Source organism: Myxine glutinosa, chromosome 10 (assembly GCF_964187855.1).
Source record: "Myxine glutinosa chromosome 10, kmMyxGlut1.1, whole genome shotgun sequence".
NCBI classification, from domain to species: Eukaryota; Metazoa; Chordata; class Myxini; order Myxiniformes; family Myxinidae; genus Myxine; species Myxine glutinosa.
The window spans coordinates 13,015,783-13,034,654 of NC_136270.1; the positions used below are offsets into that span (position 1 = coordinate 13,015,783).

At 47.2% G+C, this 18,872-nt stretch overlaps 1 protein-coding gene across 1 annotated transcript in view; it reads right to left on the reverse strand.

The window, feature by feature from the left end:
• LOC137434229 (trinucleotide repeat-containing gene 6C protein) overlaps window positions 1-18,872 on the reverse strand; it is a 155,434-nt gene that overhangs the window by 65,782 nt on the left and 70,780 nt on the right. Inside the window, exons 4-10 of the mRNA XM_068127021.2 lie at window positions 8,784-9,051; window positions 7,837-8,212; window positions 7,552-7,692; window positions 7,029-7,198; window positions 4,595-4,675; window positions 4,384-4,441; window positions 4,117-4,250 (exon numbers count right to left, since the gene is read on the reverse strand). Coding sequence (XP_067983122.1) covers window positions 4,117-4,250; window positions 4,384-4,441; window positions 4,595-4,675; window positions 7,029-7,198; window positions 7,552-7,692; window positions 7,837-8,212; window positions 8,784-9,051 — 1,228 coding nt within the window. The remainder of the gene's footprint in view (window positions 1-4,116; window positions 4,251-4,383; window positions 4,442-4,594; window positions 4,676-7,028; window positions 7,199-7,551; window positions 7,693-7,836; window positions 8,213-8,783; window positions 9,052-18,872) is intronic.

Genomic DNA, 18,872 nt, shown 5'->3' on the forward strand with positions numbered 1-18,872 from the left:
GAACCCCCCCCCCCCCTCTATTTACATGAAATGGTTTGGTCCATTCGCAAAGCCAAAGCGAACGGCGAACGGCTAAATCGCCATAGCTCGGTAACTACTTCTCCGATTAATATGAAACCTTGAAAAGGCACATCCTCAGGTCCCCAGCAATATACCTGGCAAGTTTCAAGTATATCGGACCCGTGGTTGTCGAGAAACAGCGGTCACAGACAAACACACAGACATACACACACACATACACACAGAGATTACTGGAATTATAGATAGATAATAGGGGAGTAGGCAAGTACAACAAGAACAACAACAACAACAGGCCATTTTCCCTGCGAGAGCGGGGGTTAGCCTTGCGGGCCCAATGACAATCTTCTTCATTTTGCCCTATTTTCTGCATCTCCTCTTGTTAACCCCCTTGCCTGCATTTCTTCTTACACCACCTTTAGCCAAGTCTTTCTCGGTCTTCCCCATCCTCTACTTCCTTCTACATCCATTTCCATCACTCTTCTCAACCAGTCACTTTCATCCTTCCTCAGCACGTGACCAAACCATCTCAACCTGTTCCTCTTCACAGCATCCACCACAGGCTCTATTCCCATCATCTTTCGCAATTCATCATTTGTCTTCCTCTCTCAACGATACTCCACACATCCACCGAACCATTCGCATTTCCACCCTTTCCAGCCTTTGTTGCTGCTCCACATTCATTACCCATGTCTCGCTCTCATAAATCAGAACACTTCTCACACATGCAGCATACACCTTTCCCTTCAGCTTAAACGACCCTCCCCTCATCGTCAGCACGCAACTCAGTTCCCGAAACTTCTTCCATGCACATCTCAATTCAGCAACCGTTGCAGAGTCTGATCCCCCTTCTGCATTCAGCATGTCTCCTAAGTAGCAAAATGTTTTCACATAGTCCAGCTTCACACAGTCTCCAAGATCCAACTCAACATTTCCTCCATATGCAGCTCCCTCTGAGCACACCTTACACTTGAATGTAGCTGCTACACTGGCTAATGACCCTCTCAGACCACTACATTTTTGATGAACCCACTCAGCACACATTGTACATTGAATGGAGTTCACTGCGACACCCTTCCTGCACACAGCACACGGCCTCTTCCCAATTCTTTCCACCTCACCACATGCTTTACCACTTGCCATCACCTTCTTCTTTCCGATATTCACCTTCAGACCTTTTGCCTCCATACATTCCTTCCACTTGTTTATCTTCTTCAGTCCATCCATACTCTCCCCAATCAACACCAGATCATCTGCATACAAAAACTCCCACGGTAAACCCTCCTTTAATTTCCGAGCCAGCACCTCCATCACAACTACAAATAGTAGTGGACTTAGTACCGACCCCTGATGCACTCCCACCTTCACCGCAAACTCACCACTGTTCCCGTCCTTCGTCCTTACAGCTGTGCGCGCTCTTTCGTACATTACCATCACTACTCTGATCAACCATTCCTCCACTCCTAACTTCCTCAATGCCCATGTCACTACTTCACGTGTTACCCTATCAAATTCTTTCTCCAGATCAACAATCCCAAGAAACAACTTCTTCCTCTTCTCCATTTACTTCTCCTGCAACTGCCTTGCAATAAAAAGCGTGTCTGTCATTTCTCTTCCTGGCATAAAACCAAACTGCATTTCATCGATCTTCACTTTCTTCCTTATCCTCCTCTCCAACACCTTTTCCAATACCTTCATTCTATGCTCTAATAACTTTGTCGCTCTATACGTGCCACCGTCCAGAGGATCACCTTTCCCCTTGTGTAGAGGGACGAGGGTACTCAGTTCCCAATCCACTGGAATGCGGCCTTCTTTCACCACCAGATTGCAGATCTCTGTCATTATCTTCACACCCCAATTTCCCGCTGCCTTCAACATATCTCCCACAACTCCCGTTGGCCCTCTCGCTTTTCTACTCTTCATTGCTTTTATCGCTTCCTCAACTTCCTTCTCAGTTATCTTCCCTGCCGGTTCTAAAACTGGGTTACTCTCTATGTTGTCATCCCATTCATTCTCTGCATTCAACAGCATTTCCATATATCTATTCCATCTTCCTTTAATTCCATCTGGGTCCACAACGATTTGTCCCACTTCATCCTTCAAGCAACTCACCCCCATCACATCACACCTCTCTTTCGCTATCTGCTTTGCAATCCTGAATACTGCTCTCTGACCCTCTTCCGAATCCAAGCGTTCTCCGAACATTTTCCTTTATGCCTCCTGCGCCTTTGCTACCTCTTTCTTTGCAGCCCTCTTGGCTGCCTTATAACTTTCATGCTCTGCCTCTTCTGCCCCCGTACCCTTCGCCTTCTGCAGTAAGCAAAATGAATGCATGAATGAATGATCGTTTTAAGCAAGTACCACAATAATTATTATGTACACTTTATAATCCCATCAGCTTCTATTTTATCTATTTTTTAAAATAAAAAAAGATAAGAGTTGAAAAATATATTTATATTTTTATGTACAGGGTCCGTCAGGGAGGTGTGACGATTTTCAGAAAACTCGTACACAGTCATTTTTAGTCGAATTTCAATTTTTATTTTTTTTAAAGACTACATATATAATGCCATGTAATACACTGTAACAAAGACATTTAAAAAATGTAATTCATGTTTGAAAAATGACATCATCTAAATGGCAGCCGTTCTTGTCCAAGCATTCTTGCAGACGCGCGGAAAAGTTGTCCATAGACCTTTCAACCATGGCAAGTGGAATAGCTCGAATTTCTCTGGTGATGGCATCTGAAAGGGTCTCAAGAGTGCGTGGTTTTTCAATGTAAACCTTAGCTTTCAGGTAACCCCATAAAAAATAGTCACAGGGTGAAAGATCGGGCGATCGAGGGGGCCACTCCACATCCCCACGGATTGAAATGAGGTGCCCTGGAAAATGTTCTCTTAATAAGGCCATTGATTCTCTTGAGGTATGGCAAGTAGCCCCATCTTGCTGAAACCAAACTGTAGGGAGGTCAATGCGACGTCGTCTCAATTCAGGCAGTAAGAACTCGCGCAACATCGTAACATAACGTTGTGAGTTGACTGTCACAGTGCGTCTGCCTTCCTTGAAAAAATAAGGCCCAATTATGCCGAATCGGACTATTCTGGCCCACACAGTGACTCGCTCGCAGTGCAGGGGTCTTTGATGGAGTTCTCGCGGATTTGTTGCTGACCAATATCGGGAACTTTGCTTGTTTACACTTCCCGACAAGTGAAAATGCGCCTCATCACTCATGATGAGAACAGTGTCATCCCTCAGCAGTTCCAGCATTCTTTCTGCGAACGTAAACCGCCGTACGAAATCATTCTGCTGCAGTTCTTGAACCACCATGATTTTGTACGCGTGATAATGAAGGTCCAAGTGCAAAATTCGCATGAGCGTGCCGTACCGCTGACCGACGAGGGCTGGCCTCCACAGCTTGTCGAACCCTTTCGATGTTTTCCGGGGTCCTGACGGTTCGATCACCTCCCCGAGCTGCTCCCGGCCTCACAGATCCAGTTGCCCTGAAGTTTTTTACCCACTTCAATATTGTGTTTCGAGACGGAACGGCGCCACATCGACCAACATTGAAGTGAGTACGAAATCTATGCTGTGTAAGCACCACCGAACTACCCCTTTGAATAAACGTCTCAACAACAAAGACGTGATGTTCAATCGTCCACAGCTCCATGGCTACTGAAATGGCGCCCAACAACGAGTAACCAACAGCCATCACGCATGCGCTAGACCCCCCACTTGCATTGTTATACCCAATTCAAACATGAATTACATTTTTTAAATGTCTTTGTTACAGTGTATTAAATGGCATTATATATGTAGTCTTTAAAAAAAATAAAAATTGAAATTCGACTAAAAATAACTGTGTACGAGTTTTCTGAAAATCGTCACACCTCCCAGCCAGACCCTGTATATAATACTGATATTTTTTCACTTCATCACTCACTTGTGACAGAGGCCTTGCAGGCCAGGCCCATTCAAGTAATTCACCCATCCTTAACACCTATGCTGACTGTATCTCTTCCTGTGCATGCTGCAGTTTTAATGGACAAAATCGAAATCTATTTTAAATCAAGAGAAGGCAAAGAAGAGCTCGTTATGTACCCTTTCCATTGAAGGAGGCCTGTGCTCAAACGGTGAGTCCTTAAGGATTGGTATGCGAGGCTGAAAGGACTTCATCATGCCATTGTATTCCAAACGGTGTTTATCAAGGTCACCTTTACGGTCGAGCAAGGCAGCTAGAGATGGGGCACAGGATAGGAGTAAAATTATAAAGTGTTCAATGAATTCATGCAGGTATAAGAAATGATGTAAAGGAAAAAAAAAACGTGTTGAGGCCCAAGCTAATGTATCGCAATTGGCATTAATTACTCATTGCTTTGTCCATGTTCATGCTGTTGCTGCGTAGGGCTTCCTCAGCAGCATCTTTCTGCAATGCATAAAGCAAAGGTCATTAAGTTTCACTCCTCACACAAAGCCCGACATATAAAAGCATGCAAAACCATGCTCTTACACACTTCTTTCCAACAAAAATCACTCACAGACATACATTAAAAGCCATTTACTTGATAAGGCCACTCACCGTAAATCCTATATCTGTCAGCTGCTTGATGAGCTTATTCATAACCATCTCCTCCTGCCGGGCAGAACCTTTGATCGAGGCCTGGAGAGGGAGAGAGAAAACCTTCCACATCACGTGCCCAAAGTAAAACTGCTCCAATATTAAAATAAACGAGCACTGGACCTGTCCCTTGCTAACAGTAGTTTAGCATAATGTACATGTGTGTTACAGTACAGCAATACAGTTATATTAACAGTCAATATTTGCATTTTCTTTATTATTCCAGAAACATTTTATTTACTGTTAACAACCCAACGTTAATTTTAGGAATACATCCACTTATTCGCCAAAAAACAATCCAGTATTATGAATTAGTTAAGTTTTCAGGGATCAGAATTTACATCTTTTGCTTTTTTCTTCCAAGTTTCAAAATGCAATTCTCATTGTCATGAATAATACACCGCTGTAAAGATGTAATCTCGGGCTAGACATAACACACCGTAATGACGTCCCAGATGTAACGCCATCTTAATAAACCGAAATTGTCGCTTGGTTGTGGACCTTAATAATGTGTGGTTCGGGGACCAAAGTTACCTGACCACACACCATATTAAAAAACAAGTACAAAAAGTTTTAATTAAAACAAAAGCCGCGTCGATGTTACACAATGCCTAGATGCAGCTGTGCCTATAACGTCGATGTTATAGGCACAGGACATTCCTATTGATTCGATTACTTGATGTTATTTTTGTGCAAAGTGAAAATATATCTCGGCAATTTCCCGTGTGTGGCGACAAATTTTTAATATATCTCGGCATTTTCCCGTCTGTTATTTCAGGCGGTGTATGACTGACCATGCCGCGATTTAAAAAAAATATATCTCGGCAATTTCCCGTGTGTGGCGACACGTGAACGAAGCTATGCTCCTCTCTCCACATTATTGTGACGACGTATAAATTAAATATTTCATCGTGACGATTGTCATCAAATGGACGAATTTTTAATATATCTCGGCATTTTCCCGTCTGTTATTTCGGGCGGTGTATGACTGACCATGCCGCGATTTAAACAAAATATATATATCTCGGCATTTTCCCGTCTCTTATTTCGGGCGGTGTATGACTGACCATGCCGCGATTTAAAAAAAAAATATCTCAATGGACTTGAAGTTACAGGCCTTTGAGAATTCATTTCGTTCTATAAAGGGCAACTTTCATCAGATTTTCTTCCCGTTTTTTTTCAACCGAGTCTAAAACTATGTTAGCGACTGTGAAAAATGAAATGATATAGCGAATTTGATTTGAAATAAAACTGTGTGAGAGAGGAAGACACCACGGGCCTACAAAACAGGCCTCAAAGCTATGTGAGTTAATAAAATGGTGGATATTTGTTTATATGAAGCCTCTCCCACAATGGGTGGAGCTATGGTTCCCAAAATGGGTGGAGCTTTGAGGTTTTGTCTTCTCTGCAAGAACAAGAAGAACAAGAAGAAGAACAACAACAACAACAACAACAACAGCAGAGGGCACTCTATGACCAGCGTCTTGCGACGCGGCTAAAAATAGCAGATCACATATGCAGGCTGGAAATGGCATCAATATATATTTTGCACCATCCTTCTTCACGATTTCAAATTATTTTTGCCATGTATAAATTTATTGGATGAAGGAACCAGTCAATCAAAATATTAAAATTTAGCATCGTACACCACAGAAAACAGATGAGAGAGTTAATCGGACATCTTACCCCGTGGAGTCTTGAGGGGGGTTTGAGGGGTGGGTGGGAGGACATAGGCAGAGTCCTGCAAGCGGCAAATTTGATTGGTCGAGATGACGTAAAATGCTGTAATATTTTATGCACGTACTGCGAAACGGAAGGGTTTTGAAAGGGCCAATAAGTCATTTTTGTGTTTTACAGTGTTCAAGTGTATAATTCAATTGAAATTAAATAAAAATTAAAAAAAGTTATAGGAATTTTTTTGGAAGTTCACTGCCGTTGATGCACCATCTTTTACACCACCTTATTTAACACATTACATTAGTTATTTGTGCCTATTGTTTGTGTCCTTTGTGACGTCCTAAAATTCAGCAAGGTTCCTGTTTGTAATGATTTTCAATATTGTTTGACTGCCAGACAGGCGGACAAAGTAAAAGAATTTTTTTTGTATCCTATTCCTATCTGTGCATGCATGATCAGGACGAGATTATGTACAATTCAGAGCGAAAGTACTGCGAAACTGCAGGTTAATGTTCCAACTCATGTTCTACAGTGTACAAAGCATAATATTAAATTGAAATCAAGTTGTTCCTCGATCATAAACTGACATTTGTAGTTAGACAGACAGACAGACAGATAGACAAAGTGAACCAACTGCTTAACACCGCTTTTCACTTCGCACGCGCATGAGGTAAAGAAGATGACAGTGATGAAAAGCTGTGCACTTGAGAGCATTCACCTTGGGACCGACTCGCTTGCCATGTCCAAACCAGCCCGAGCTGTATTGTACACCATCATGAGGAGCCTGACTGCCACCCTGCCATACACCAATCTCCGGCACTTCTTCCTCGTCCCAGCTGGAATGCCGACTGCTCACTTGCTCAGGATCACCGTAGCCACCCCATCCACCTAACACAAAGAAATGCAAATCCTTTAACATTTATCCCTCCTTTTATTACAGAACAGTTTTTACACAACCTTTACTCTTAAAGTCTTAAACGAAGGACCACAACTTGGGACTTAATTATATTGTACGGTTATGGTTACTCTTACCTTTTTGATGCAAATTCCCTTATCAAACCTTATAAATTTCATGCTCAACATCCAGCCCAAACATACATCATTCAATCTCATACCCCTCTATCCTTATAACCTGAAAGTCCCAATCATTTAACATGCAATTCGTTTTGGTACACCCTAATCCTTTCTTCCTTCCACAAAAAGAATGCCACTATTTTGGATAAAGGTTCTCTATCTCCCACCTGCTTTGCCTGACCCTCCAGTGGAGGTCCAGCCACCAGAAGCAAGCACATCTCGTGGCCGGTTCCAGGTTGCTGCTGCATTTTCCATCTGTGCTGAACCATCTCCCCAAGAGAGGGAGTCTTGCTTTGAGGACCCCCAACCTGATAAAGAAGGCACACAGCTACAACCACCAAACATTCGCAATACAACAATCGATGCAAGTGCTTACCAAATATCCTTCACTGCCATTACAAAAGTAACAACCAATTCATCTAGCCATATCAGTCTACCAGCAACTCACTCACCAGCTGAGATGTTTGAAGATTTCCGCTGCATGCCAGGAACCTCCCTGCCCTGCTCTCCGTAGCCATTTGAGCAGTGTTGCCCCAGAGCACTTGGTTTGTCCCAGTTTCCTGGGCCCCGACGGCCAGAAAAACGAGGGTCTCCCCAAGCTGCTGTTCCATCGTCTATCTCCTGCTTGCGTCGCAACGAGGGTGGCGAAGGTTCTCCCCAACCACTGCTTTCAACCTCTGTGTCATTTGGTACAGCGGGCATGGGTCCACCTATCCAACCCGAGCCTGTGGCCTTTCCTCCCACTGTGGTCCATGACCGACCACCTCCATCTGACGTCTCGGCCCATGATGGAATGCCTGGCTTAGCATTAGACTCGACACCCCAGACCTGCATTACCCCCATAAGCATACATGAGTCATATGACAAAGAACGAAATAGAAACGGTTCTATAATGTACATACATAAAGCCAAATAAAAGAAAGATCGAAAGATTTTTATGAAAGCAGAAATAAATGCCTCTTGCAACCGAAAAAAAGCCTTCGAGCTGGTTTTAAGCACAAGAAGTATAGCCAGAGGCTGTTAGGTTGAGTGGGAGGGAGGGAAAGAGGTACAAAATGAAAGAACCTCCACCAATAATAAGGCCATATGCCATAATACCACATTCAGCAATTACTGACTGCAACCAGCAGGTGACTCAGCTAGTACCACAGTGCCACCTCCTCCATAAAAAAACAACTTAGATATGAGGATCAGCTGAACATAATCCCTGCAGTTATTCATGAAAATGCATGTTATAATGACGAGTAAATTACACATGCAAGCAAGTCTTGTCAATCAAGTTTTTTTTATTTTACAAAGGTGGTACACATGTACGTTCGGGTCTGCAATTTTCCATCATGCAACAGCCTTACGAAATGTGTTAAAGAGGAAATAACTCACCACGACACCATGATCTTACCTGCACTCCTCCATGATTTGCTCTGGGAACGTCAGACCAGTGTGAAGAGACCTTGTTAGTCCAAGCACGTTCTCCTCCTGACTTCCATTTGGCTTCGCTCTCCCAACCTTGAGCACATCCTCTGAATCCTTCTCCCGACCATTGCCTGCCAGGTTGCTCCCAACTGGGATCTCCCCATGTGCCAAGGCGTGCTCCCCCCGAGAACCCTTGGGGTTTATTTTTGGGTCCAATCTCCGCCCAGCTAGGAGGTGCCTCGTTATCACAATTCCTATAGTTAAAAAAAAAAAAAAAAAATACATACATACATACATACATACATATATATATTGTTGCAGTTTTGAGAACCCACACTTGCTTGTAAATATGACATCATTAAAGGTTAAAGGTAGCACCCCATAGATAGGCCACAAGCAACACGTAGGTCACCATGGGACATCAGTTATTTCATTAGTATGTGTATAGATAAGGCCATGTTTCCAATAGTTGAATCTGCGTTGTGTCAATCAAATAAGGAGTAGGCCCCATTCGTCCATTTTGACAGCCTCCCTCTCCAAGCGACGCCATTAAACGCGCCCTCCTGTCTGTGCCCCATGACCCTCCCAATTTGTTACGCGCCTTTGTTAGCAGCGTTCGCTGCCCTTGAGCGTGAGCTCACCAAACGCCGCCATAAGCACGAGGTGAGGCCCGGAAAAAGGGGGCGGAGTGCCAGGAGGAAGGTGTGGCCACGTCACCCAGCCATCAGGGCGGGGCCGGTAAGCCATAACCAGCCAACCAGGGCTGGAGGGACATCGCCTGATAGGCGTGGCTTTTGGGCTGGCGGAGCGATCGCTGGCTGGATTATAAAAGCGAGCGCACAAAGCCCTTTTACAGGACTTATTGGGAGAGCGCACATTTACAGGACTTATTGGGAGAGCGCACATTTACAGGACTTATTGGGAGAGCGCACATTTACAGGACTTATTGGGGGAGCGCACATTTACAGGACTTGTTGGAAGCGCGCTTGGTAAACGGACTACTGTGATTTTCGAGAACTTACAGCGAAAGCGTGTGCTGACAGGACTTGTTGGGAGAGCGCACTGGTAACAGCACTGTGAAGACGAATGCGCTTGATCATGGTTGAAAGGACTTGCACAATTGGCGCTTGCGTATACGGTATAGGACATTGGAGAGGGGGCGTTTGGCACGAGTCGTACAAATATTACGTATGCCGCCAGGATACCAGCCTTCCCCGCGTGATATAATTGTCCGTTCGCGTTACACTGTGAAGAGATGCCTGCCGGGTTTTCCATCGCCTGGACCGGAGCCTGGATGCGCTGGTGACCATAAACCTGTTCCTCTACAATCCCCGTGTGAGTGACTATATGTGAGACGGGCCCGTTTGTCCAGGGAATAAGTTAAGCCTGTAATTAAGACTGCCCTGTGTACTTCTCCTTCCTCTTTTTATCTTGTACATTTCTTTCGTTTCTTCTTCTTTCTGTACATTTGTAATAAATTGCCTTGTTCTCCTCTCCTGATTTCCTCTTATCCGATCGCATCCGTCTTTTCGCTCATTGGGTAAGCATGGCACGATTCGGAACCGCTATAATCGGGTCTAGTCACCTGTTAACAGCTCGGATCGCGGATTGCTATCCGCTCGGCATATCCCATCATATCCGTGGTTCGAGCGGGAGTTATTCCCTTGCTTACTGGGCGGCGTTAATAAGTAGGTAAGAAGAAGACGGCTTACAACCCTAGTTAACGTCGTCCGGAAGTGACGTCGTAACTTCCAGGGTCGCGTCGGCCAGATCAAAGACAAGGGGATTAACCCCCTCTTGATAAGGGGAGAGCCAACGTCGGAGATCCGTAACAATATATTGTTGTGGATATGAGGACTGTATATTTTTTGATTGTGTGCTGTACTATTGTGATTATTGTTTATTCTGTGCCTCCTGCCTCCGGAGCTGTGTAAAGACCAAAAGGGCGTCCCATAGTCCACAAGCATACACGTCAGCCAAGTAATAGAATATACCTGTTGATAGTTATCTCTTATTCTGTGTTTTAGGATAAGGCTGTGTCTCCCATTAATTGAAAGTACTCCATTGCACCAGTGAAAGAGAATAGATCCCCTTTCCTTCCCATCCCCAAAATCTCCATCCCATATTACATCCCCTCTCGTCATTGCCGAGCCTCGATTGCCCATATTACCTCCCCTCCAATAACCGCCATTGACCACGAGGCTCGAGTCAGGGAAGAAAGGCGTGTCTCCACCTCGTCATAGAGGGGGAGGAGTGAACCAGCCCCGCTCGACCAACCATGAGCCAGGGGTTTGGCTACAGAGGGCGGAGGAAGAGCGATCGGGGAGGGTCGCAAAGGTTGAGGGGCGGGGGCCTATATAACCCAAGGCAGGGCGTGTCCAAAGAGGAGATGCGTTTTTACAGAGGAGAGCAGAAGACAGAAAGGCCTGGAGTTGGACTTTGAGTTGGTCTGAGTTGGTTGGGAGTCGGTCGTCAAGTGCAGAGTGGTGAAGAGTCAGTCAGGAGAGGTGGTGGTCAAGTGGTTGCGTTGGTTGCGGTGAGGAGTCGGTGGTAAAGAGTGAGGGACCAAGAAAGAGAGAGAAAGAGTCCTGAAGCAAGAGAGGAAGTTGTTGGACTGGGTGGGACTAAGGAAGGAGAGAGAACCCGTCACACCAATCCCCCAAGCTCCGCGTTGGCTCCACCAAGCGTTCAGCTCCACCAAGCTCCGCGTTGGCTCCACCAAGCGTTCAGCTCCACCAAGCTCCGCGTTGGCTCCACCAAGCGTTCAGCTCCACCAAGCTCCGCGTTGGCTCCACCAAGCGTTCAGCTCCACCAAGCTCCGCGTTGGCTCCACCAAGCGTTCAGCTCCACCAAGCTCCGCGTTGGCTCCACCAAGCGTTCAGCTCCACCAAGCTCCGCGTTGGCTCCACCAAGCGTTCAGCTCCACCAAGCTCCGCGTTGGCTCCACCAAGCGTTCACCTCCAGCCATCCACCTCCTGCAATTCCCCGCGTGAGTCAGTGTCTTTTGTTTGTTCTGTCCTGGGTTAATTAAGTCTGTATAAGCTAGTATTTTCCCTGTGTCACCTGCGTCTTATGTGCTTGTAAATAAACGTGACTGCTTTCTTTTTGCTTGTGTGTAAATAGTCAATAAATTCAGTCGTATTTCCAAACCTTTCTTTGCCTTCGTTTTCCTCTTTGCATTGCGTCGTTTTCGTCTTTTCCCTCATTGAGCAGCTGGGGTGCGATACGGCCAAAGTCTGGGTGAATCGGGTGAGTTTTGTTAGGTCGCGGTCTTACACCACCGCTCGGTCTATAACATCTAACCGCGATCTATAACAATTGGTGTCAGGAGTGGGATCGACCCGAAGCGCGCTTCACGCGCTCAAAATTATAAAATACCGAAATTTGTTTTGTTTTAAAGGAAAAGCCCGAATTTTGAAATCGCGCCATGGCTGTCCAAGGCGACGGGATGCCGGTGGGAGAGATAGAGGGGTTAGAAATAACCCAGGACTTCGGGGAAGAAAGGGAGGAGGAAAATGGCAATGTGGTTGCGGGAATTTCAGGCGCGCAAAATGGCGCGCACGCGCACATGATTATTGTGGCGCCAAATTTGGCCGCGCCCGTGACCGTAGCAGCGCCGCCGATGGATTGGGGCCTATTTATGGAACAAATAAAGGCGCTCATGGTCCAGACAAGTGAAGACCTGAGGAATGACTTGGGAAACCAAATGGGGGTAATGGGAAACCAAATGGGGGTAATGAGGGACGAAGCGAGGGGTACCGGTGAGGGATTAGAAAAGAAATTTGAGGGATTAGACAAGAAATTTGAGGGGTTAGACAATGGGATAGAAGGGGTGAAACATGGGTCAACGGGGGTGGAAAACAGAATGGCTGCCCAGGAGAATCAGTTAGAGGGGGTGAAAAATGGGTTAATGGGGTTAGAAAATAGGATGGAGGACAAATTGCGGGAAATAGGGGAACAATCCGCCCGGGAAATCGAACAGATGGGGAACCAGATGGAGGAAATACGACGAGGGGTGAGTGAGGAGGTCTCGGGGCTACGCGAGGAGGTAAAGCGAGGCGAAAAGCGTATAGAGAAAGAGGTGAGAAACAATACGGCTAAGTTACAAGGGGGAATAGAGGGTCTGACGGAGGAGGTGGAACAGCTGACAGAGGGCCAAACTAAGTTAGTGGAGCAGGTTCAAAAGAACACTGCGGTACTAGGAGGGTTAAAGGCGACACAAAAAGAAATTAAAAACGAATTAATAGCGACGCAGAGGCAATGTCAGATGGTACGGGAGGAACTGACAATGAGGGTGGAGGAGGTGACAGAGATAATGGAGACAAAGGACCGGCAGGTGAGGATGCACATAGAGACGGTCACGGTAGCCTTAGAGGACGAACTTGAGGGGACGCACCGAGAAATAAAAGAGGTTAAACAAAAACTAGAGGAAGTGGGAGAAGAGGTGAGTGAAATTAAGAAGGGACGGACAGAAACTAAGAGGGAGATAAAGGAGGAAGTCATGGAATATGTACAAGGTCTGTGTTCAAATCATGATGTGATGCTCACTAACCAAATAAAAAGTTTGCAGGTGGCAGAGGAGGTGAGACGAAGTACGGAGGTGAGTGGCAATGTATATGATGTGAGGAAAGCTTCAGTCGGCTTGGGGATTGGTTTGGATCCGGGTGTTCGTGAGAGGCCGTTGGTGAAGTGTGCGACAGGTCTGGTGTGCGAAAAAAGAGGTGTGCGAGAATGTCCGACCATGGGGTGTGTGAGAAAAAAGTGCACGCCGAGGAGTGAGTGTGCCGTCAAGAGTGAGTTGGTCGAAGCGCGTATGCGAGGGAGCACAGGGAAGCGCGGTGTGGTGAGTGTTACGGAGGAGGTAACGAAAAAGTGTGCGCGGGAGGATGCGCGAGAAAGGTGTGTTACGGACGGGTGCATGGGGAAAGCGCATGCTGTCAAGAGTAAGGGAGAATGCATGCCTGTGGTGAGTGTTACAGAGGGTGTAACGGGACAAGGTGCGGCAGAGTGTGCGCGAGAAAGGTGTGTAACGGACGGGTGCATGAGGAAAGAGTGCGCTGTCGAGAGGAAGGGTGAGTGCGCGACCGAGAGTGGAGGTGAGAGTAGTGAGAGTGAAACGGAGCGTGAGTTGGTTGTGGCAGGTGAGCGAGGATGTACACCTGGAATAGAAGGATGCACACCTGGAATGGTAGAGCGTGAGTGGGAATGCACGCTGGAATTGGTAGTGAGACACGTGGTTGGGTGTGCGGGTGAGAGCACACCTGTGATTGTCACAAAGGAGGTGACCGAGAAAGGGGCGCGAAGAGGTGTATTGGTGAGGTGTGCGAGCGACGAATGTGTGCCAAGGTGTTCGGTGGTCAGGTGTGTGACCAAGTCGGTGAGCGGAATGAGTGTACCGAGGTGTGTTAGAGAAGGTACGACCAAGAGCATGGAAACGGCTGCATGTATGAGCACGAAAGGGGTAGCGTATGCTTGTAGGCATCCAGGTGAGGCGTCGACGATAACCGGGTTAAAGGTTAGAACGACTTATAGCCGACTCGGGCCCTCGGTGCGTGCCGGGCTTCACGTGCCACGAGAACCAGCGGGGATCCGAACCACGGCGGTTTCGAAAGAACCGCCGTGCGCGATCCACGCTGGGCCTCGCGTGGAACGGCCGCGTCCGGGCTCCACTAGGCGGAGCGGGCAGCTCGATAGGAAGGGTCGTCATGGCGACCACTTTCTATTGAGACGTGCCGGCAGGTCGAGATCGGGACATTGGATGGCTCCACGCCGAGGTGGTGCGTGGGATCTCGGCCCGGGTAAGCCCCCGTCCCTGCCCCGAATGCGGGACGTATCCAGCCGCTGGCACAAAACGACCCGCGTTCATTGCTCGGCTGTACGAAGCCGGGCTGTAGATGTGAATTGGCGCACCGAGAGGATGTAATAAGTAGACGGACTGTGATAGTGATAGTGATTTGATCCGAAATTTAGAAAAGTGAATAGAATTGGCAGTAAATGGAAAATTTTTGAATTGGTTGGAATTTGGACGAGCAAAATTGATAGAGAGACCCCCGATGTGGTGGGATGGCAAATCCACCATCCCTCACAAGTGGGGCAAATGCGCAATAGTTTATGGGGTGGCTATGACAGCCGAGCCAGGGAGGGCTTGGATAATGATAGGGATCTAGAAGAGATTGACATTAGGTAACGTTAAGTTTAGTTAGTGACTGATACCTGTAGTGGGGACGCAGGTAGTTTAGTGTGGATGATAATGACGTGGGAGCGCAATAGTTTAAAGGGACGACTGGGAAGCGCAAGTTTCAGAGGGGAGGAGTTAGCTGAGATGATGCCGTGTGTGTGAGTGATTGAACAGGTGTGATTGCACAGGTGTGCAACTGAACAGGTGAGTGGAGCAGTGTATGAGGGAGTAGTGGTGATTGTGTGTTGTGTTGACCAACTGGTCCAGGAAGAGGAGGAGGGTGCAGGTGGCACCAGGTAGGATTGCACAGGTGTGCAACAACAGGTGTATGTGGTTGTATGGAATAAATGGTATGGAGTAGTGGAATGGATGGTCGTGGAGTGAGGATGGTGGAAATTGTGGAGTGGAGTGGATGGTGCGAAGGTGTGAATGGGGGAAGAGTGGACCCCCATCACGGATACCCGGGGCGGGTAGTGTAAGTGTTAGGTAGAGGGTACAGGTAAATTGTGGTTGGATATTGGCATCTGTGGTGCGGGTGACAGAATGGTATTTGGATGGGTGCATTAGTGTTGTGGAAATGGCTGGGCGTGTAGCCTGTTAGTATGTGTAGTTGGTTTGGGCACTCCACCACTGTGAGGATGTCGGCCAGGTGAGGCCGCAGGTGGGCTCTGGGAGCCGTTAGTGTCAGTGGGGCCCGAGGATCCGGAGGACGGACCCGGGTAGCCCAGTGCCAGAGAGGGCACCGAGTGGGGAGAGCGCCAGAGGGCCTTCCCCAGGTAGTTAGGTTAGGGCAGGGAGCAGGTAAGCTCGGAGGCAACTGCAGTGGTGGGGGTGTGCAGGTGGGTAGACCTGCTGGGAGAGTTACACGTCGCGGCCCAGAAATTGTGCGAGGGCACCGGGAGATGAATCGGGGGAGTGAGACCCCAAATTGAAAAGCACCACAGTTTGATCAATGGGAATTGGTTATTAGAACCCATAGTGTAAGTTGGCCAATGGATTGGCAGGGAAAGACCCCGGGTAGTGTAAAGTGTGTTAATGTCATTTAGAAAGTAGTTAGGATGAAGTCTCCTCGCACCATCTGCATCCACTCACCTGAGGTGACAGGTACTCCGCACCATGCCATGTCTTATTATTTTTACTGTGCAAATGTTTGGATTGTGAGACGCATCATGACGTGGGTGTGACATTGTGCGTAATTCCATCTCTTCCTCCTTATGAGGATTGATGATGAATTGATGATGGCAAATTTTTGAAGTAGAGGGATTGTGGTGACGAATTTGGTATAGGGGAAATATGGGGAAGACGTGACAGTAGTGACGAATTGGTAATGTGTAGATTTTGTACATATGGGGTAAGGGCAAGGGTAGGCTAGGTGACAGGGGGGTGACGTACGGTAGGGACGAGCTTTCTCACTTCGCCCTCCGTACGCATTTCGCCTTGCATTGCCTTATTGACGTGTACCCTTGTGACCTTACCCCTCGCTCAATTGTCTTTCTTTTGTCTCCCACATGACCTGTGCGCCGTTGGGCGCCGAGGGGAGCGTGCGTGGGTCGGCCATTGTGCGCCCGAAATTCCCAGAACCAGCTGTCTGCATCGATGCACCACATTATGGACCACATGTCTGTGGCCGAGCACCACTTATGGACCCCATGGGTTGGGGCATGGCCCCTCTGCTGGAACCGGCCATGAGGGCCCGAAATCTTGCTGGCGGACCTTGGCCACAGGGCACCGATGCCCCACAGGTGAACTACACTAGTCGGCCCTGTGGGCCATAAATAAAGTAAAAATGGACACGTTGGGTGCATTTCATTTTATGCTCAAATAGGCCGCCAGTAAGAAAATGAAAGGAAATGACAACATCTGGAAGAAAATAATAACCAGCAGAGGGAGCCGAAGAGCAAGAGATCACCTGCAGGGTTTGGGTTTGTTGGATTTATTTTATTGATGAACAGTGGTGACTGCACTGATTGGTGCTTGAGGGTGTGTTGGTGCGTTATAGGTGCTTTCATGGTGCATTGATGCAGAGCAGACTGTCTCCCCCCAGAAAGAACAATTACAGGTCCTGGGTTAGTTTTGTAAATAAAAGTAGCGTCAATTGTAGATAATGCTCCCCACCGTCAGTGTATAGTTTGAAGACCATTCCGCAATTCGGTTAACTGTGGGCGTAAGTCTGTTAGGCAGGGTGCAATGGAGCAGCGGGACACATTTATTTATGTTTTAAAACTGTCGCACTCAGGGTCAGGTTAAAAGTAGAGGGAACTACACCTACGTGTCACACTAAATAAAAGTTGTAGGCCCGGGACGTGCCTAAGAGGAGGAGGGTGCAGTGTTGTGGATATGAGGACTGTATATTTTTTGATTGTGTGCTGTACTATTGTGATTATTGTTTATTCTGTGCCTCCTGCCTCCGGAGCTGTGTAAAGACCAAAAGAGCGTCCCATAGTCCACAAGCATACACGTCAGCCAAGTAATAGAATATACCTGTTGATAGTTATCTCTTATTCTGTGTTTTAGGATAAGGCTGTGTCTCCCATTAATTGAAAGTACTCCATTGCACCAGTGAAAGAGAATAGATCCCCTTTCCTTCCCATCCCCAAAATCTCCATCCCATATTACATCCCCTCTCGTCATTGCCGAGCCTCGATTGCCCATATTACCTCCCCTCCAATAACCGCCATTGACCACGAGGCTCGAGTCAGGGAAGAAAGGCGTGTCTCCACCTCGTCATAGAGGGGGAGGAGTGAACCAGCCCCGCTCGACCAACCATGAGCCAGGGGTTTGGCTACAGAGGGCGGAGGAAGAGCGATCGGGGAGGGTCGCAAAGGTTGAGGGGCGGGGGCCTATATAACCCAAGGCAGGGCGTGTCCAAAGAGGAGATGCGTTTTTACAGAGGAGAGCAGAAGACAGAAAGGCCTGGAGTTGGACTTTGAGTTGGTCTGAGTTGGTTGGGAGTCGGTCGTCAAGTGCAGAGTGGTGAAGAGTCAGTCAGGAGAGGTGGTGGTCAAGTGGTTGCGTTGGTTGCGGTGAGGAGTCGGTGGTAAAGAGTGAGGGACCAAGAAAGAGAGAGAAAGAGTCCTGAAGCAAGAGAGGAAGTTGTTGGACTGGGTGGGACTAAGGAAGGAGAGAGAACCCGTCACACCAATCCCCCAAGCTCCGCGTTGGCTCCACCAAGCGTTCAGCTCCACCAAGCTCTGCGTTGGCTCCACCAAGCGTTCAGCTCCACCAAGCTCCGCGTTGGCTCCACCAAGCGTTCACCTCCACCAAGGCTCCACCAAGCTCCGCGTTGGCTCCACCAAGCGTTCACCTCCACCAAAGCTCCACCAAGCTCCGCGTTGGCTCCACCAAGCGTTCACCTCCAGCCATCCACCTCCTGCCATTCCTGTCATTCCCCGCGTGAGTCAGTGTCTTTGTTTGTTCTGTCCTGGGAATAAGTTAAGTCTGTATAACTATAAGCTAGTATTTGCACTGTGTCACCTGCGTCTTATGTGTTGTAAATAAACCTTGATTGCTCCTTTTTGCTTGTGTAAATAATAAATCCAATTACTCTTCTGTCCGTCTATTCGTTTATTCCTTTTCCTCTTTGCATTCGTCGTTTTAGTCTTTTCTCCTCATTGAGCAGCTGCGGTGCGATCCGGCCAAAGTCCTGGGTGAATCGGGTGAGTCAGGGATCCTGTAACGGTCGCGGTAATACACCACCGCTCGGTCAATATAACATCTGTCCGCGACCTGTAACAATATATATATATATATATATATATATATATATATATATATATATATATATATATATATATATATATATACATACATGTATATATACACACATACATATATATATACATACATATATATATATATATACATATATATATATATGCATATACATATATATATACA